The sequence below is a fragment of the Aureobasidium melanogenum genome (assembly GCF_000721775.1).
Source record: "Aureobasidium melanogenum CBS 110374 unplaced genomic scaffold scaffold_34, whole genome shotgun sequence".
Classification (NCBI taxonomy): Eukaryota; Fungi; Ascomycota; class Dothideomycetes; order Dothideales; family Saccotheciaceae; genus Aureobasidium; species Aureobasidium melanogenum.
Window position 1 is genome coordinate 51,485 of NW_024470086.1, and position 18,958 is coordinate 70,442.

At 50.1% G+C, this 18,958-nt stretch overlaps 9 protein-coding genes across 9 annotated transcripts; 5 read left to right on the forward strand and 4 right to left on the reverse strand.

The window, feature by feature from the left end:
* Positions 1–448: 448 nt before the first annotated feature.
* On the reverse strand, positions 449–4,186 carry M437DRAFT_59833 (GTPase-activating protein-like protein of the rho/rac family; the record flags this gene model as incomplete). The annotated part of the gene is made up of 6 exons (XM_041023647.1): positions 449–838; positions 897–1,183; positions 1,236–2,351; positions 2,407–3,030; positions 3,080–3,779; positions 3,830–4,186. 6 exons carry the CDS (start codon positions 4,184–4,186, stop codon positions 449–451), a joined length of 3,474 nt encoding a protein of 1,157 aa, XP_040875285.1.
* Positions 4,187–5,091: 905 nt separating this feature from the next.
* Positions 5,092–5,907, reverse strand: M437DRAFT_59796 (uncharacterized protein; the record flags this gene model as incomplete). Its single annotated transcript, XM_041023640.1, has 1 exon — positions 5,092–5,907. One exon carries the CDS (start codon positions 5,905–5,907, stop codon positions 5,092–5,094), a length of 816 nt encoding a protein of 271 aa, XP_040875286.1.
* A 235-nt stretch (positions 5,908–6,142) lies between these two features.
* M437DRAFT_79128 (polymerase II polypeptide D) lies at positions 6,143–6,657 on the forward strand (the record flags this gene model as incomplete). The annotated part of the gene is made up of 2 exons (XM_041027110.1): positions 6,143–6,476; positions 6,530–6,657. The coding sequence occupies 2 exons, from the start codon at positions 6,143–6,145 to the stop codon at positions 6,655–6,657; spliced, it is 462 nt and encodes a 153-aa protein (XP_040875287.1).
* Positions 6,658–7,554: 897 nt separating this feature from the next.
* Positions 7,555–8,324, forward strand: M437DRAFT_59720 (uncharacterized protein; the record flags this gene model as incomplete). The annotated part of the gene is made up of 3 exons (XM_041023627.1): positions 7,555–7,683; positions 7,744–7,982; positions 8,129–8,324. 3 exons carry the CDS (start codon positions 7,555–7,557, stop codon positions 8,322–8,324), a joined length of 564 nt encoding a protein of 187 aa, XP_040875288.1.
* A 183-nt stretch (positions 8,325–8,507) lies between these two features.
* M437DRAFT_79130 (uncharacterized protein) lies at positions 8,508–8,884 on the reverse strand (the record flags this gene model as incomplete). Its single annotated transcript, XM_041027111.1, has 3 exons — positions 8,508–8,629; positions 8,690–8,817; positions 8,871–8,884. The coding sequence occupies 3 exons, from the start codon at positions 8,882–8,884 to the stop codon at positions 8,508–8,510; spliced, it is 264 nt and encodes an 87-aa protein (XP_040875289.1).
* A 379-nt stretch (positions 8,885–9,263) lies between these two features.
* M437DRAFT_79131 (uncharacterized protein) lies at positions 9,264–11,479 on the forward strand (the record flags this gene model as incomplete). The annotated part of the gene is made up of 2 exons (XM_041027112.1): positions 9,264–11,337; positions 11,391–11,479. 2 exons carry the CDS (start codon positions 9,264–9,266, stop codon positions 11,477–11,479), a joined length of 2,163 nt encoding a protein of 720 aa, XP_040875290.1.
* Positions 11,480–12,505: 1,026 nt separating this feature from the next.
* On the forward strand, positions 12,506–13,381 carry M437DRAFT_59779 (uncharacterized protein; the record flags this gene model as incomplete). Its single annotated transcript, XM_041023636.1, has 1 exon — positions 12,506–13,381. One exon carries the CDS (start codon positions 12,506–12,508, stop codon positions 13,379–13,381), a length of 876 nt encoding a protein of 291 aa, XP_040875291.1.
* A 656-nt stretch (positions 13,382–14,037) lies between these two features.
* M437DRAFT_88735 (uncharacterized protein) lies at positions 14,038–16,966 on the forward strand (the record flags this gene model as incomplete). The annotated part of the gene is made up of 3 exons (XM_041028895.1): positions 14,038–14,160; positions 14,225–14,683; positions 14,738–16,966. 3 exons carry the CDS (start codon positions 14,038–14,040, stop codon positions 16,964–16,966), a joined length of 2,811 nt encoding a protein of 936 aa, XP_040875292.1.
* Positions 16,967–17,369: 403 nt separating this feature from the next.
* Positions 17,370–18,351, reverse strand: M437DRAFT_79134 (uncharacterized protein; the record flags this gene model as incomplete). The annotated part of the gene is made up of 2 exons (XM_041027113.1): positions 17,370–18,146; positions 18,202–18,351. 2 exons carry the CDS (start codon positions 18,349–18,351, stop codon positions 17,370–17,372), a joined length of 927 nt encoding a protein of 308 aa, XP_040875293.1.
* Between the last annotated feature and the right edge of the window lie 607 nt (positions 18,352–18,958).

The following is an 18,958-nucleotide window of genomic DNA, read 5'->3' on the forward strand; positions in this document are numbered from 1 at the left end:
ATGATGCATTTTGCTTGACCCGTCTACGGGTCTGTCCTGGTGACCAATGCTTATCTCTCGAGTCAAAAAAAGCAGAGAAGTATAAGACTATCAACTTGTCCCAAAGCGATGATGTCGGCGATACTGATAATGTTGATGATGTTGGAAAAGCGCATACTCAAAACGGATGATGAAATGAGACGAAGGGTGAAGATGACAAGGAGAGGTAGATAATTTTGTCGAGACAACAAGGGTAAAAGGTGGTGAGAAGAGAAGAAGAAAAGAAGAAAACAAGCTGCCCCCCACAAGAACTCATTGCAATGAAAAGACATTTTTCCGGGGAACTCTGATGCTCACACATCTGCTCGGAAGGGAAGCAGGAATGCAGTGGTAGACAACAAACAGAAACAATGGACAGCCACAGGTCCAAGTATGTTTGGGGCTACCGCCCGCCGGATAGATTTTCATCCTATGTCACACCCATTGGCCTTGGAGCATATCCGCTGTTGCGATTGCCATTCCGCGTTGGGCTGCCTTGACTTTCAGAAGACTTGTTCGGATGCATGGCAAAAGGCGGCTGTGGTGGCATATCTGCTGCCACATGACGAACACTGGCTTCGTTGCCCCATGCGTTAGCCTGTTCAGCATCCGTGTCAACACGAGTGACAACAGGCGCACTGCCCCGGCTTTCACGAGACTTAGGTGTCGTAGATTGAGGTGGCGGTGCTACATCTCCTTGTGTAGTCGAGGGTCCCTTGGTACGATCGCCATATCGTTTTAAGATCTCTTTTGTGGTGATATCGGCGCTGGCGGAGAACAATGTGGAGTCGTTGAGGATAAGAGCTAGATCTTCGGGTACCTACAAAGAAAACGTTAGCGTTTCTAGTCAATCGACAGGCGGATGGTAGTAAATTTACCTCGCACATGTATTCGTTGTACTCAATCAGGGAGTGCACCGCCTCGATAGCGAGCAGATTATCATCCAAGGGAACATCGCGTTTGCCCAAGTGCAAAATGTTGGGCGCCATCACAGTAGCAAGATTGTGGACATCCATCTTGCTGCCAGATTCCTCATCGATGTGAGAAAACGATGATACCCATTGCATGAAGTTAAACAACACCTCCATTGTATCTCTGTGTGCTTTAGGAAGAAGGCAGCATGTAAGGTGAAGTACTCTTCGCCGTGTTTCTTCATCCGTGATTTCTGGGGAGCGGTTAGTACAAGACTTCGGGCATTATTGACACCCAAAACTTACTTTGTGATGTTATCCACAACTTATGCAGCTTGAACGTCATAAGGGGATCTGGTAGCTCTCGCAGGAACTTCTTGAGAAGCGCGGCAACTTGTACTGGATTCTCTTTTGTGAGGTCAACATCGACCATCTCCTTGGAGTCAATCTCTTCTTTGACGTCGTTGAGTCTCTTGATGTTACCGTTCTTGCGGAAAACACCTTCGACGGACATGTCCATTGTCCGCATTGCGGAGATGGCGTCTTGGATAAGAACAGGTATACGCAAGGCGCCTGGCCCAATGCCATCTGTTGATTCCGCATAGTCTTTCTCCACCAGCTGTTCAAGAGACACGCCAAAGATGCCTCGTTTGTTGCCTTTTGGTTTTTTGCCCGTCTCGGGCTTGAAAGCCTTTCCAAACTTGCCCCAGAAAGTAGGTCTCTTCGTCTCGATAAGATCAAGCAATTCTTCCTGGTTGAAATGGCCCTCAAGCAGAGGTTCCATCGAAAGAACAGCTACGTGCCGAACAATGAAATACTCAAGAGCCGACAGCTCGGAGAAGTACTTCTTTGTCTTGAAAGCACCGCCCTCCACCAGAGCTGGCTTTTCGTCGTTACCAAGCGAGACGTGTCGTGTATGACCGTTGTTGACGAGCTTTGGTCTTGGCTCCTGAGGTATCATGGGACCACGATGGAACTTGGAGGCATTGGGCCTTTGCTCTCTCGTTTGCTGTGCTTGAACAAGCCTTGGAATATCGTCCAAGGTCATAGACTCATGATTACCGAACTGAAGTTGTGACATGCGCGAACCACCAGCTTCACCATCGTCGACGATCTGGAAGTTTCCGGTTTGACGGCGTTCCAACCTGTCTTCTGAGTCACCGTGCAGACCTTCAGGGCCGTCGATGACTCTGGATGTACGAGCTTTACGATTTGTTGTTGAAATGTTCTTCTCCATGCGCGTCGAGCGCAATCTTCGGATGTCTCCAAGTGTCTGTTCGTATGAAGGTGAGTGCTCACGTTTGGTCGAGCCGGCGTATGACTTGGAGCGGGTGTTTGATCTAAGTAATGGTGGGTCCATGGAACCCTTTGGTGAGACACGGTGTCCACGGTTGGAATCATAGTCTGTAAGGTTTGGATCATCTGAAGGCTCTGTGAGTTATTATATCATCTAGTGTAAGATATTTTCTCGACAGACCTGAAGTATGAGGCAACGCGCCGCTTGTACGCAGAGTGGCTAGTAATCTCGCATGAGCGACACGGAGAAGATGGACGTATTGCTGAAGACGGCTGACAAAGACGAGATCGCCCTCGCTCGAGCTTCCAGCATGACGGTCACAGAAGAGTTTCTGAGAAGACTCATCCCATCTTGCCAGTGCATACTCATCAGCGAGATGCTTTGAGCACTTGCTGCATGTGAGACATTGGGCATGGAATCTTCTGTCTTTGCGTACGAAACACTTATCCTCGACAGACTTGTCGCAAATGGCGCAATTGTCTGCGGATCGTGCGACAAAGTTCTCTGTCTCGCTTCTTGGATCCTTGTCGTCTTCAGCATCGAGTCTGTCGTCAAGAGCACCGATCTCGTCCAAGAAGTTAGTCAGACCCTCATGACTGCCAGTTTCGCGCTCCAGTTTCAAAGCGCCCTGCAAACAAATGCGGATCAGGAGTTTGAGATAGTGCGCTAAACCTGTGACAAGGGACAGAAGTTCTTGTGTGACACCCAGTCGTCTAACACCAGTTTCCTGAGATTCAGCGAGTAACTGGAAGAAAGCGACAACTTTCTTGCACAAAAGTTTGGCCTCTCTCGAGTACGAAAGACCTAAGGAGGTTAGCATGCGCAGTATACGCGGCATAGAAAACAAACGCACCCTTTGTTGTGTGAGATTGTAGAACCTGGTCTAGGTTGTCTGCGGCAGAGAACAAGAGGTCAACATGAGTGATGAACTTCTTGGCCGTCATGACTCCATCAACATAGGCGCCATTGCTGACATGTAACAACATATCAGAAATGCATGTTGCTGACTTCTCTTCAAATGACGAGAGCGTGCGCCAAATCCAAAGCACTTTCTCCTCGACACTCTCTTCACTCTCTTTGACCATCTTCCGCAGCTCTTCTGTAGCATTCTCTTCCGAGTCCAGAGGTTCATCCACAGAGCCACCTTGGTGTAGTCGAACGTTCCAATATTTGTGAATCATATAACACTCTGGGTGCCAATGCTGATTTTGACCATTGCGAAATATTTCGACAAATTGTTTGAGAATGGCTGTCTGGCAGCCATTACAGCGCTGAGCGAATTTCGTTGAGTAATGGTAATGGCAGTATACGTTGCCCTCATGTTCGTAATAGCTGTCTTGGGCACCGAAAACAGTCGGGCATACAGAGCAGGTAAAATGTTCAATGTGATATTTGCGATCCAGAGCGGTGATATAGGAGCCGCGAAGGGCGCCTCCACATGCATGGCAGAGTAAGTCCAATCTGCGGAAATAGTCCGTCTCGCAGAGAGGATACTGATTCGGGGGTTGTTCTGGAACGGGGAAGAATTTGGAAGCGACGACTTTACCACAGTCCTGTAAACAGTCAGCGATTGCACAGAAGGTCACATCTCAGCATTACGAACGTGGCATGTGAAGCACTCAAGATGGTATGTGCCGCCCAGAGCGCGTACGAATTGGCCGGTCAGATGACCACCACACTTTGCGCATATCCTATTAGACTGCTTTCCATTTGGTCGAGAGCGGTCCCGTGAAGGTGAAACTTGTGCGTCTGAAGGGCGATCGTCCTTGACATCCAGGCTGCGTTTAGGTCTGTGGCGCGACGCCAATTCAAGCTGAGATTCGGCGTCCGTAGAGGTTCTTGAAGGCGATTCGCCAGGAGAGTCGAAGGTGTTGGTGCGAGAGGGAGGAAGAGCGATGTCGGAAGGATAGGGATGATCATCAGCGTCGTGCTGGGTGGAGGGGTCCGTTGGTAAACCCATGGTGTATTAGGAGAAGTTGCGAACAGAGGAAATAAAGCGAGCGTGAGGTAGCGGCGGCTACTTGTGTGGAAGCGTCGAGCAGGATGGTGTTGAATAGAATGGCATCAAAACAAGGACAGCGAGTTGCGCACAGTCAGGAGGCGGCGGCGGACGATTGTGTGTTTAGTCGGGGCGGACGCAGCGCCTGCTCGTGGGAAGACTGGATAGCGACCGCATGGGACGTTGTTCCAAGGGCCGAAATAGAGAGTGCCTGCGTGGGGCAGCCAACAGCGTAGGTCGAATGTAGGTAAATACTAGTACCTCCTCCCCGTGTATGAAAGGATGTAACGCGTGCGGCTACAAATCTTGGCGGGGATCTTGACTCGTGATGAGAATTCCAGAGACAACAAGGAATCCACCTAGACGAGGACCTAGACTTGATCAATGCAGCTTCCCAAAACTAGCCTGGCATTGTATCGAGCCCTGGAATCTTTACTCAGCCGTCGACATGATCCTGCATCAGCTTTGGCTCTGCCTCTGAATGCTTGACTTTTGTTGAACATGTGCATGGATGGCACTTGGCCAATGGCGCCTAGTGGCCGAACCCCATGCAAAATCCCCGTATTGTACCTGCTTGACAGTGACGATCTGTCTTCCGCTGCTCCACAATGTCAATGTTCGGCGCATTATCTACCCAGATCACCAACTAAAGTATGACTGAAGTATTGAGAGGCCTCCGTATGTTTCAAAGACTGTCACATTGGAGCTCAAGCAATGCACAAAATTTTGGCGAGGACCGCGGTCTCCACGGAGAGAGCCTTGTTAAAGGCTGTCTCGATAGCCAGACTCATATTCAGACTAGAACTGTGCATTTCGATAGCTTACATACTTGTTGCCCTTGTGCCTCGGGATGGGGGAGGGAACAACTAATTGCTCCAATACCGTGCAGGAGTGTCTATGACTGCTCGTAGATCGAACGGCCTGTACATGGTGAACCTTCTCCACCAACTGAGATTGCGAGGTTGGTTAGGAAGGCAGTTGCTTTGCACTATTGTGTTTCCGCGCATGAAACGAGCATTCCAATGCGTATGGCCGAATATCCAATTGCTTACTTGCTCGTGACCTTTCCATGTTCTGAAAGCGTCCAATGTATTACTGCAGAAACACTGACTCACGGCGTTGTTTTCATGCATAGGATGACACGTGTCTTTGAACGACGGGGCGTGGTGAATGATTATGATGACTTGCTTTTGAGAGTCCGTATCGGCAATGTGCTGGAGAGACGAACACAACCATTCGACATCTAGCTCATGCTCTCTGTTATGGTCTTCAATATTCCAGTTCCTGATGCTTGTGAAATCCTTGTTCAGCTGAGTACAGTCAGACGCAATATGTGAGTGTAGCGTGCACCCTAAAACGGTAATGTTGGATCCTGCAAGGTCGATTCGAGTTCGATTCAGAAACACCAGCTTGCCTTGCAAAATCGGATCCTGCACTAGTCTGTTCGCTGCATCCAGAGCCTCTTGTCGTGAGGAGCCGTAGAACTCGTTGTTCCCTGCTACCAAAAGTACCTGATCAAATGTTTGGCATTGAATCTTCAGGAAAGCGGCATATTCGTCGTAGTCGCAGAAGCGTCCAATATCTCCAGCCAAGGCCAGATGGGAGGCAGCACAAGGTATATCGTAATTGTAATTGATACGCTCCAAGTGAAGGTCTGACATGAATTGTATTCTCGTAGTCATCTTTGTGTGCTTCAATGAAGAAGTGAAGGATGAAAGAAGAGGCTCTGCGGTCACATCGATGCAAGTCAGCCAGTGCCAAGCTCCGTCGCTGGTTGCGCTTTGAACTTCGAATCGACAACTCGAACACGTCGCTGTCGCGCAGCACACCATTATTCTCGCTGATCATTACACTGTTACCTCCTAGGTCGCCTTCCACAGTCGATTGAGTTCTTTCGTATCGCTCGCCCCAGACAACATGGCCAACCCCGGCGCACCCGCTCCTGCGCCGCACATGATCTCGCGACCAAAGAGAGCCCCCACTGGAGATGAAGAGGCCACAGCAATTCTGCGTCTTGGAGAGTTCCAGCAGGTGCCTGCTCTGAACTTGTCCGAAGCACGCACCATCATCAACGCTGTCACGACCCGCCGGCGCAACATCAAGCAGAAGGTCTCCGAATCCGAGACTCTTCTCAAGACTCAGGAATACCTCGAGTTGTTTGCTCGCTTTAAGCAGCAGGAGCACGTCACTGCCGTTGAGCAGTTGCTCACGACTCGCACCGAGCTCGAGCGCTTTGAGCGCAGCCAGCTCGGTGAGTTTACTTGACTACCGCAGTACATGTTCGTTCACTGACCGTCTTAAAAGGAAGTCTATGCCCTGATTCTGCTGAGGAAGCAAAAACGCTTGTGCCCTCGCTCGAAGGCAAGATTTCTGACGAAGATCTGCAAGAGCTGCTCGACGAGATGATGAAGCTGAGAAACTTTGTGCAATGAGAGACCATTCATCCCGGCTTTATAACCTACCAACACATCTGACGACCCGCCATGGCCTGGCGCGCACACCGATTCTATCGAAGTCTCAAAAGTCCCCGGAGTTTGCATGGAATATATGCATTTTACTGGCGCTGGACATGCATAATGCGGTTCTTTCTTTCAAGCGTGGAGTTTGGATTTGACACAAAAATAAAACGAGAACGGCACAATATTTGAGAGTTCAAGGTACCCACGGTGCCTACAGGACGGGCTTGCGAAGAGCTGCTGGAACTTACCTGGAAGCAATGGCCACAGCTCGGTGATGAGACCTCGGATGCAATCGTCCACGATTGCAAAAGCCCTGGAATGGCTTAGAACCTCGTTGAAAGACTGACGAAACAGTTCGAGCAAGCTTACCTCTGAACAAGCTCAGTCTCTGGTGGTGTTCTATCCGTCCAGACGCACAACATATTCAGGTAATACAATGAAAAAACTTCGTCAGAAATGCAAGAACTACTTTCACGGCGGCGCATACAAGAACTTTCTAGCCTCTTGTGCCAAGTGTCTACCTAGTGTGTGACCAAAATTATTGTCCTCGTATACTGGTGAACGCTGTGTTGGACTTTCTTGTCTGTCCTTGCTTAAGATCGACCAGCGCGAAAATTGTGCATGGACGTGATATGCCCAATGTTGCAATTCATTCACTATTAAGTGATTGCATGTGTTCTTGTAGACTTCTTCAATTTGTATTGTATGAATACCTACCTTCATTTATATACGGAGTGCTTCTGATTGGATACTCCTCCACGCTTCGCGCTCGGGCCGGCAAAACAGCGCCAAGGACGATTCGACATCACTCTGCCGGACCAAGAGGACGACTGGTTAGCAGAACAATTGGCCTTGTACACACAACACATCATGCAGGCCTTCAGAAGAAGCGCAGCGCAAACTGCGCGCGCAGTCGCTCGTCAGCAAACAAAACGCTACGCCCACCACGAGGCCCCGGCCGCCGGCAGCATCAAGTACCCCGAAGAAGAGAAGCTCGGAGTACGTGTCTTGGGAGGATAGGACGAGACGACAAGAGACCGTAGACTGATAGGGAGACAGACCGGATTCTTCATGGCCATGTCCCTCATCCCGATCGGCTACCTGATGTTCCAGTTCGCTGGACCCGGCAACTACGAGCACAAATACCTCACCCGCGTCATCAACAGCTACGACGGATACCGCAAGGATGCCGCTCACATCGCCGCTCTTCACACCGATGCTCTTGAGCAGGCTGCTGCCGACCGTAACCTGTTTGCCAACACTCAGCGCGCCCAGAACGTCACGTTGAGATTCCCTGAGTACGTCCAGCTTGCCTTTGGTTCATCCTATCAACACAGCATTGGGAAACATCATACATGGAGAAAGAGAAGGAAACTGTCTATGAAGCCGGACACACAAAAGACACGCGAAGACAATTGGAATGCTAACGAAGTTTTGTCGACAGGATTCTCAACACTGGAGCACCTCACAACGTGCCCGCCGGCCACTACGCCGACATGTCACAGGTCATCGCCAAGTACGAGAAGGAGGCATACGAGGCCAATGCAAAGAAGTTGCAGCAGATCAAGGACAATGCTGTTCCCAGCGAACAGCCTTTCAAGGGCAACCTTCCTACTGGTGTTGAGACCGTGTTGATGTAAATATACCATGCCAACAGCGAATTTATGTTTTCTTTTGTATCTTTGTAGTTCATGGCTCGTGTAATCAAAAGTGCTGCTGCTGCCCTGCGGGACAGGCTTCCCATAAACTCCATGCGCCTTAACCATGCCGAGATTGAATGTACATGTGGTGTTACAGATGTGTAGTCGAGTTCGATCCGTCTTCTACTTGGGAGCGGCCTGCCTCACATTGCTAGTGTGAGGAGCATGGCCTGGTGTGGCGGGCGCATCAGGAACGATGACATCCTCGAATTCATCCTGTGCGACAGCGCGGATGGTAAAGGAGTCTAGGGTAGTGTATTAGTCGAGCCGGGTATACAAGGCGAGACGAGATGGATGTGACGAACAAACACCAATAGCGAAACCAAAGATGGCCAGACCGGTCAGGGCATTCTTGACAATGTACGGCTGGCGAGCACGGTAAAGGGCGGCGGTGGGCCGATTGTACTTGTCGTAGTACGACGACTGAGGGATCCTGAGATGGCGTTAGTGAGAGTGACTTTGTGAGCAGTCCTGGGTTATGCGTACTTTCCGATAGGCATGTCTGGTCGAGTTGTGAAATTATTATACCAGCCTGCAAGGGAAAGCACGATTCACATGTTCGAGAACCGGACTTGGGACTTGCCAAGAACGACTGGCGAGGGTCGTTGCTGCTCTCCCGCGCGTCAACTCTCAACTCAAAGCGAGAGCAGAGCACGAGTCGGAGCTTCACCACCTGTTCGACCACATCGCCTTGCGCTGCCCACCGCCATATTTCCTTGGTCGTCCGTCGAGACAGCATACTGTCACAACCTGCAGACAACCCCATCAAAGCTGCTACACACGTGCCTCATGTCGCAATAGCCGTAGCTGTCTCCGAGCTGAATCCTCCCCCATCTGCGTGACGTCTTCGGCGCGTCCGCCGCCCTCTTGTCGCCCACTATGGCTGCCCAGGCCAATGTCGCCGACACAATCAAACAGCTGAACGCTGCCCGGAACCTCGCACTCGCCGACCCTGCTCTTTATCCTCAAGTCGTTCCCGGCCTTCTTCGTATCGTGGGCGCCGATGCTATCCTCGAGCTGAGAAGATGGGGCGCCGACTTCTTCGCCGAAACCTTCGCATCTCCTGTCCTTGCTCAGGAACACAAGCAAAACTTGGGTCTACAGGTTCTGGACACACTCAAGGCTTACCTCGATCGTCCAAAGGAAGATACCGCTGTGATCAAGAGCGTCGTACAAACAGCTGCAAGCATCTACCCTTTCGTCTTCCGCCAAACTGTAGCAAATCCTCAGGATCCCTCACCATGGCAGAAAATGGCTGCTATCAAATCGAGCATTTTGCGTAGAATGCACAACGCTCCTCCTGGCATCCATATATGCTCCGTCAAGTTCATCCAAAGAGTGGTTCAAGTCCAGACACCAGGTTTGATTGCGGATCCGAGACGGCCTGAGCAAAACGAAATCTCTCTTGCCCTGGTTCCGCGCGATCATCCTATCATGTCTCCCTCAACATTGGAGGCCGAAGCCTTGGGTCTACTCGACAGGTTACTAGGCGTGTTGCAGGACAACAGTACCGATGCCTTGCTTGTGACCGCTACCTTGAACAGTCTGGGGTCTTTGGTCAAGAACCGTCCTTCCGTCGCCAATAAGATCATCTCAACAGTCCTGAACTACAACCCCTTCAAACTCGCTACCACGACACCTGTTTCGCCAACCCATAAAGTCATGATCAGATCCATGACACGCACAACGACCGCTTTTCTGCTGAACATAATCAAGAAGAACCCCAATCATCCTCTAGCCGGTCGCATCCAACAATGCATCGAGAGGCTCAGACACACGCTTGTAGATGTGTTCGATGAGTCGAGCCGTAAAAGAGCAGCACCTGCTGAACCTACTGACGGTCTGTCAGAGGCCAAGCGACAACGTCTCGATGCACAAGTGCCTCAGCCCAGTTCTCCGGCTTCTCAGATACCACCATTACCACAAGGGCCTGTCAGTCTTGCACAGCTGTTCACTCTTACGCATGATCAGGGGCTGAGAAGCTTCGATGTGAACGTGATTCCTTCAAATGTTGTCTTGAGCATCGTTGCACCATTGTTAAAGTCTATAGACAAGGTCAAAATGGACGCTGCCATCAATGCTGTTCAAGCAAGATACTTGTCTTTAGCGGCAAGACCTGCCACTGCTTCAAGGGCTGCGCAGGCGGTAACAGGTGTTGCCCCTGTGCAGAACGAAGACGATGAGGAGTATGAACCGGGCGTTGAAAGTACTGACCAAATAATCAATGACCTTGATCAAGCTCCTCCAGACATGGATCGAGCTCCTGTATCCCTGGGGCCATTTAACTTACCTCCCCCACCACCATTGACTGCAGAACAGACTGTAGAGTACAGCAAAGGAGCCGTCAACCGCGTGTTCAGTACACTTACCGAAATGGAACAGCCAGCATCGAGCAAAACTCAAAAACCTGGTTTCAATCGTCTCGCGGCGACTAACCACGACCGAGATGCTTGGATCACCCTCATCGCTCGTCTTGCCACTCGCGCTCCTGCTGGACTTGATGAAAGCAAGCTTAAATCTGAGTCGGGGAGCTTGTCAAAGGGCACTTTTTCACTCAATGACGCTATACGAGAATCATTATACTTGTACGTCGTCGACGACTTCCGAAAACGTATCGATGTTGGTATCTCCTGGCTCAACGAGGAATGGTACAACGATCGTATACAAAAACAGCAAAACGAAGAGGCAGAGTATATTCCCGAGCATTATGAGAAGTGGATGCTCAAGATCCTCGATGGAATCGTGCCGTTCTTAGACGCAAAAGACAAACTTCTCATCAGATTCCTGTCAGAGATCCCGAGCATCAACCAAGATGTTCTTAAGCGTGTGGTCAGGCTTGCAAAGGATCCGGAAAGAGTGCAACTTGCAGTACAGGCGCTACATTATCTGATTCTTCTTCGACCCCCAGCAAGAGAAATGGCCCTCGATGCCTTGGAAGATCTCTACAAGAACTGTATGTACTAACGACGTCCTGTCTTTCTCACTTTCACTGACAATATCTGACAGACGATGAATCGCGACCACTTGTGACGAAAATCATGCCCAAATTCCGACCGGAAGCATTTCAGAAACTGCAAGAGGCAGTAGCCTCCTAGGCGGAGAGTATTCCCAAGTCTCAGCATGTCTTGCTCACGATATACCCGGCGTCCAACACAAGAACATAAATCACTCTGCATCGAACCTTTGAAAGTCGAGGCTTGTTAGAGAACTAGGAGAATCGCACATAGTTATAAAGCAAAAACACAATCGAAATAGCATTTTTGCTGATCAAAAACCATGTATCGATTAGGGCAACGGCTCATTGATATCATTGCTATACATAGTTACACAAGAGGCTGTGCTAGGATAAGGGGGAGTGGTTCATGGTCGAACGACTGTCTTGTCTTTGAGCGTCGTAATTGACAGCCGTTGATGGCCTAACGTACTGTATCTCATACCTGCCGACGCAATGTCCCTTTTAATTTAGACTTTAAGATGGGCACTCGGCAAGGCGCATAAGGTCTGCGGCCATCCCACATTTTCGCGCGCGATGCTTTTGGCCTTGCTCCACAAGGACCGCAGGAACCACAGGAACCGTTTGCGCCGCATTGCTGCTCTGCCGTGCACACGGACTCACTGACACTTGACGCTTGTCGTTGTTGTGGGCAAGCATGGCCGACGACAACACGCAGAAACCTGGACTTGGTCGAAGAAAGTCATCGCTCAACACACTCCGAGAGTTTTCACAACGGTTCAAGCATGTTGGGCGCAAGACATCCGAAAGTGTCGAGGAGGAAAGAGAGATTATTGGCGGTAAGCACGTTCCATTTGGCGCTGTTCTTGCGATTGCTTGCAGCTTCAAAATGCAGGGTCCTTTGTTTTCTTGTTCCGTCACTGCCGCAACAACGTTCATCGCTCATTTTACACATCCAGATGGTCAATTTGCAGACCCCCCTCGATTGAAGATGCCCGACTTTGCTCCCTTTGATCCGACTTCTCCTGTCGACGTTTCATCCCCTCCACCAGCTTCAGAAATCCAATCCGGCTTGATTTCGCCGCGAGCAGCTCAACCTCCACAGTCAACAAACACTCGCGACAGCGTACAAGAGCAGTTATTGTCACCAAAACCGTCCAACAACGATATGAGTACTACGACGACGATCATAGAGAGCTCTCCAATCCTCTCAGACAGCACTCCTTGGGTCGGCGGCACAGGTCTCGGAAATGCAAACCTCGGAAAGTCTGGTCGTGTTATCGAAAAACTTATGGCCGAAAATGACAGACTCAAAAGAGAGATCAAAGCGGAAGCTGCGAAAAGAGAGGAGCTACAACGCACCGCAAATGCACAGAAGCCTCGACTAGAAGCTTTTCAAGCCGAGAACGCACGTCTCTCGCATTGTAAAGCAGTGGACGAGAGCGTGATCAAGCGACGGGACCGCAAAATCGAGGATCTCAAGGCCGAGCTCGACATTGAGCGACAGAAGAGAGAGTCCTTGGAGCACCGAGTTCAGGAAGCCGAACGAAAGATGGGCGAGTACCAAGAGCACAGCAACAAAGAAGTCCAACAGGCTGTCGAAGAAGCCAAACACGCAACTACACACGCCTCGATCCTTGAAACATCACACCGTCAACTATCGTCCGAATACCGACAGCGTATCGCAGCGGCTAACAAACAACTACGAGAGCTGAGCGACGATAGAGAAGAAGACCGAAAACGTCTCATCAAACTGGACGTTGTCAATCATCAGATGCGTCAAGAGTCCGAGAAAGCGAGAAAGCTGTACCACGAACTGGTGACAGCATCGGACAAATACAAAGCAGAGAAAGATTCTGAGGTTGATCTTGTCCTTGGAGACGTCAAAGCGCTCAAGGGAGGCATCAGTCACCGCGAGCTGGAACTGGAGACGACGCTGCAGGAGATGCACGAGGTCATGAATCGCATGAAGTGGCTCATGAACATGCAGAAAGTCAACAGCGAGAACGGTGTAAACTCACCTCCACCATCGCCACCTTCTTGAGCCTCTCGCCCACCTCTGGGGCTGGCTGCAAAAAGTGAATTATGTTCGAAGTACGGAAGTATTTCTTCTGGCATGCTTATGTTGTATAGAGTGGGATCCCAATTACACAGGGACTTTACGAGAGGCGTTCATGGGATTTTCAGAATTCAGTGTTAGCAGACATGTTATTGCTCACGAATGGCTGCATAGCGAGGTGTTACGGAATTAGACACTGGGTGTAATACGGTTAGCAACATATCAATACTCATGGTATATGATCACAAGATGAAATCGACTGCTTTCCAGAGTGAGCTGAAGTGCTGATTGGCAGCATGGGCTGACATTCATCAAAAGCTTCAGGTGTTTTTCGTTTGGACGATTGATCCAGTGTTTCCATGGCGTCGGTTTGCTCTAGCTTTTCTTTCTCCCATGCAAGCAAGGCGCATGCACGCGAACGGGACCTCGCAGCTTCCCGATCAACACACGAAAAGACGAACGACTTCAGCATTGAATCTTCTCGTTCACGAGACGCCCATCTAACCATCTCCTGCGCGTCAACATCCTTCACTTTACTTCATCCATCACTTCGTGATCTCTTATTTCCATCAATCCTTACTCAGAGCTGCTAACAACTTGACGCCTTTTACGCTTTCTAGACATCTGCTTGCACTCGCACAATGGCGAGCACTTTCGTGTACAGCACAGTGTGGAAGTTTCTTGAGCCCGATGAGCTCATCACCGCATTCGATGAGATGGTGCAAGACGCCAATGTCAGATGCACATACATGTCAGACAAGCAGGTAAGCTGTGCACAACTCCTCAGCCTGTTTCTTCTCGGTCTCGACACGCACTGACAAGACTCAGATGTTCCGCATCGAGTTTCCAGAACCTGGCTATGATCAGACTTATTACAAATTCGTGGATCTCTGCAATGAATATATCAACGAGCACCAGGATGGTCCCCAGGATGTCATGGCCGACCCCAAGATCTTTCGTCCTGTCGAGACGGGTGGAGAAGCTAATGCCGAAGATGAACTTGACGAGCTTCTCCGGGAAGACGATGCCTTAGAAGACGAGGCTCTCATTGATGTTGATCGTCCCTCGTCCGAGCACGAAGAGGAAGACAAGCCTTTCTGGAGTCCGAAGAATCCTAGCACAGACATCGCGCTGGTTCTGCCGGACCAGCTTCTACAGGAGATTGCCCAAGACACTACGTGCTCGTTGGAACTGAATGTCGAAAGGTCATGCGTCTTCATCACCAATGCTACTGCCACCAAGGTTCAGACCGTCAGCAAGAGGCTGGACAACATCGAGAGGATTTCGGTAAGCTTGAAGCAGCAAAATTTGCCGACACCTTCGACTGACTGATGTGTACAGCACCGTCCAAGGGTCGACTCACACTTCATGCGCACTGAAAAGGAGGTCAACGCTTTACTACAACTGCATCGTCTCCAACACCTGCAAGACGGAACGTTGCTGCAAACATTGACTCCGGATGAACCAAAAATCACACAAATGTTACCTCGTCAACGTGTGGTGCGCTTGATGCGCCCCGATAGCAACGCTCGGCTCTCTGTCTTCAGTAGTCAACCTTCCAACTACACTCACAACCCGGATTTGGTTCAGAAGTTCGAGTCCATGCCGCTTCCACACTTCGTCAGAGAGGGCATGCATGACCTTTTGGTAACCTTCGTTGACAATGCTGTCGAGGAATGGGTGCAGGGAACCATCGATTCTGCGCCTGAGGAAGGTGATCTGTTGGGTGGTGGTATTGACGGTCTCAACCTTGGTGATGCTAGTGAGGTACTCAGGCCCGTACCAGCACCGTTGAAGCAGCAGTCAGAGTATCCTATTCCGGATTTTGGATTCCCGGATGAGATCGAGGAGTTTGAAAGTCGTCCAGACTTGAGTCACGCTGAGGCTCGACTCGATACGAATTTCCTTATTGACTATGAGGGTCGCCCAAGATCTCCAGCCCAGGCTACTGAGAGTCGTGTGCATATCCCGCCGCTTGTCTCTCCGTATCCATCATCTCTTGTCGGGTCGACGCTGTCTAGGAGGGCAGCTGGAATTAGGTTCTCAGATAAGCTACCCAGAGCACCATGGGATGTCACACCCACACGTCCGGTTCAAGCTGAATGGAATGTCCAGCCTGTGACAGGTTATACCGGAGATGATACCGTCGAACCATTCCCTCCACTCGGAACGCAAGCTCCCAAACCTCGCGTGCAGCGTGTACAGCCAACATCACCATCAACTCTTGCTGCACCACCAGGATTGTCGACTCGACCAGGACAATACTCGCATATGGTGCTGGCTGAGCCTGAAGAGCCCAACGATGTCGAGGAAAGAATCCAGGTTGAAGATGAAGTCGCAACTCGTCGATATTTTAACACCACGGCTCACCGCAAGCCGAAGTCTAAGGCCAAGAGGAAGCCTAGCAATCAAGCTTGCAAAGTCGAGCTTGATCTTCCTGACTGGGATCCCAGACTGAACAAACAGCCAAGCAAGTCAAACCAGAGTCAACCAAGGTCAACCTCTGTTGAAGCAACTCCACCACCTCAGGCAAAGCCCCTGGTCCTTCCAGAATGCAGCAGCGATCTATTGCAGCTTCTGGATTGCGCGAGAGCACATAGAGGATATCTAGACATGGAGATCTCTATCGGCCGCATTCTGATCGAAGGCTTGAGAGGACCGGAAGCAAAGGAATTTGCTGCCTCCAAGGCCATGCCTTCCAAACGTATGGCAGCAGGTATCCAGGAACATCTCTCTACAGATCAAGAGTCAGTCCTACATTTCGTAGAGAGACTGACTTCATCCACTATTGAAGCATGCCAAATTCCAACTCCACAGCTGTTTCGCCAGGATGCCACAGAGGCATCCTGGTATGAGTTCCACTGTGAAGACAAATACCACAACCACGTCATTGTCAAAGTCAAGGGCCCCGACGACGCGGAGGTCGATCTGGTCCCTGCTACACTTGGCCAAGTATTCTTCCACTATCCGAAACGAAGGTGGGATGCTCGCTTTGCTGTGAACGCTCGAGAGCCATACATGTACCACAAGGCAATCACGGAGTTCTTGAAAAAGCTATCAGCCGAAGTTCGTGACTCCAGGGACGGCAGACTTGTCGACCTACGCTTCCTCGTGACTGGTGATCTCAAAATCAGAAGTGCCTGCACCAAGAAGCAACTCTCATTCCAACATATCAGTGATCGCATAACGCTACACCTTACAGAGGTCCAAGACCTGAACAGAGGCTGGATGAGAGACAACACCTCGCTCCATCAATTTGCATCGCAGGAGAGGACTGAGATGATCAGAGCTGGACGTTTTTGGTTTGAGGCAAAGCTGTCAGTCTCATCCAAGTCTTTCTTCGACCAGAATCTGAAGACGAAGATCGGTGAGGATGCCGCCTGGAACGCGAAGGATGTGCTCGATGACAAGATGCTGTTCGATATCCAGGATATTATCGATCGTGTTGTCGTTCGTATGGATGGTGTCGGTGTGCAGAACACAGGCTGGCGTGGTAACGAGGCTGATATGATCGACCTGGAAGAGTGGGAGCAAAAGAACAAAGTGATCGGCAGCATGGATTACTGGTGAAGGGCCTTGACGGGAGCTCGGAGAAGACGTGTTGCACAGTTATGGAGCAACGCGTGATACTTGCAGGTACCAGTTACCGGCAGGCAGGGTGGTCGAGTCAAGGAGCCAGACACACGTGAGATCCACCTATGCTGTCGTACTTTACGGGTGGCAGAAGTATGTTCCTGGTCTGGTTTTGTCGATAGAGGCACGATTTGACTGAAGTCATACATCGTAGTTGTAGAATAAACGAATAGTGTGCGGACCTCACAAGGAGGGTTAAGAGGAACCAGATCGTTAATTCAACTCGTTTATCTTACAGCCCGTATTATTACATATCCTTCCTGATATCCAAACAAATCTGTACAAGAGGGTACACTTAAGTCATCAACTCGTCGATAGCTGCGCAACTAGGCGTCTTTCTCTACTCGAAGAACACAGCGTCAGGCTTGTGCACGGCGACCTTTCCAGAAGACTCGCTCTTGAGCACGATTCTGGGATCCTCCTCCGATGCCTTGACCTTCTTGCCGTCAACCTCTTTCTCCTCGTACGCGACCTCGACGACAGTGCCTTTTGTCCAGTTTCCTAGTGTCTTCCAGTAAACTTCTTGGTCCTTCTTGGGAAGGCGATCCTTGGATGCTGGCTTGCCGTGTGAGTCGTTGGACTTGGAATCTGAAGAGTCGTTCTTGGAAGACTTGTCATTCGAGGAGGATTTGGAGTCGTCCTTGTCATCTTCCTCCTTCTCATTGCCGTTGGACTTTGACTTTGAGGGCGAAGATGTCTCTTTAGCAGCACCATCATTCTGCTTCTGCTTCTTCGACGGCGATGCAGACTCGGAAGAGCGAGTGCGCTTGTCACCAGCCTGAGCCTCTTCCTTTTCGTCACCCTCCTTCTTCTCATCTGCCTTCTTCTTCTCGTACTTCTCGTCCTCTTCCTCATTGGCTTGCTTTCTGCTCTCTTTTGCCTTGTCGGTGTTTTCGACGTGTTGCTTGCCCTCTTTGCTGGCGGCTTGCTTCTTGTCGTCGGTTTCTTTCTTTTCCTCCTCACTCATGTTCTCCCAGGCCTTCTTGGGGAGGTAGCGTTGCTGGGTGCCGTCTTCGTTCTTTGCATTGGCGGAGCCGTCTTTGGTTTGCCATTCTTCTTCTCCCCACTTGGAGAGGTGTTGTTGCGACTCGTCTTGGTCTTTCTTGTCGGTTGTGTACTATGGGACAAGTCAGTAGTTGGCGACAGCTCTACCAAAGATATGGAAGACTTACACCACCACCGCGTTTCTTGTATTCGGAAGCCATCATCTGAGCCTTTCTTGCCGACCATTGGCCTGGTGCGCCGCCCTTGTCGCTGTTGTGGATTTCCTCCTTGACTTCATCGCGAAGCTCAGGGTCGGTGTACTTGTCCTTGGGAGGCATGTTTGCAATTGACGAAGATACAAATGTTCTGATTGGAAAAGTTGCTCTGAAGCAAGAAGTTCTCAAAAAATGTCTTACAGAAAGTGTTGGTTTGATCAATCGCATGGTATTTTGCTCTAGTTATATAATGCGACTTTCGACAGCACAGTTTGGTCAGCCCAGCCCATTGTCAATTGAATCTATCGTCATCGATTTCATTGATGCGATCGTGCCAGGGGTAGGATGCTTCAATAAAGTGACATCATATACGGTCGGCGTTTTTGGACCATGATGGTGTACCTTGGGAGGAGGTTGGGAGATCGGCGAAAGAGGGTCCATGATCGATCTAATGAAAGGCTTGGCGATTGAATGCTTGGCTTGTGAGTTTAGCTTGATGGTCGAGATGTTGGTGTATCTTTACTCGTTCTTGTGTGCTTAGCAGAGAATTGTCGCCTTGTAGAAGGCATGCAGTAATATCAGATAGCCGAATAATCGAAATTGTCAACCTTTGGTTTTTGTACCCATCTGGACGATAAGATGTAGCGATACCACATGGTAGCCGGTGCATGTTTTAAGTAATCATGAAACAATTGTTCGGCAGCGCGATTTTGAAAGCACAAGGTCAGAA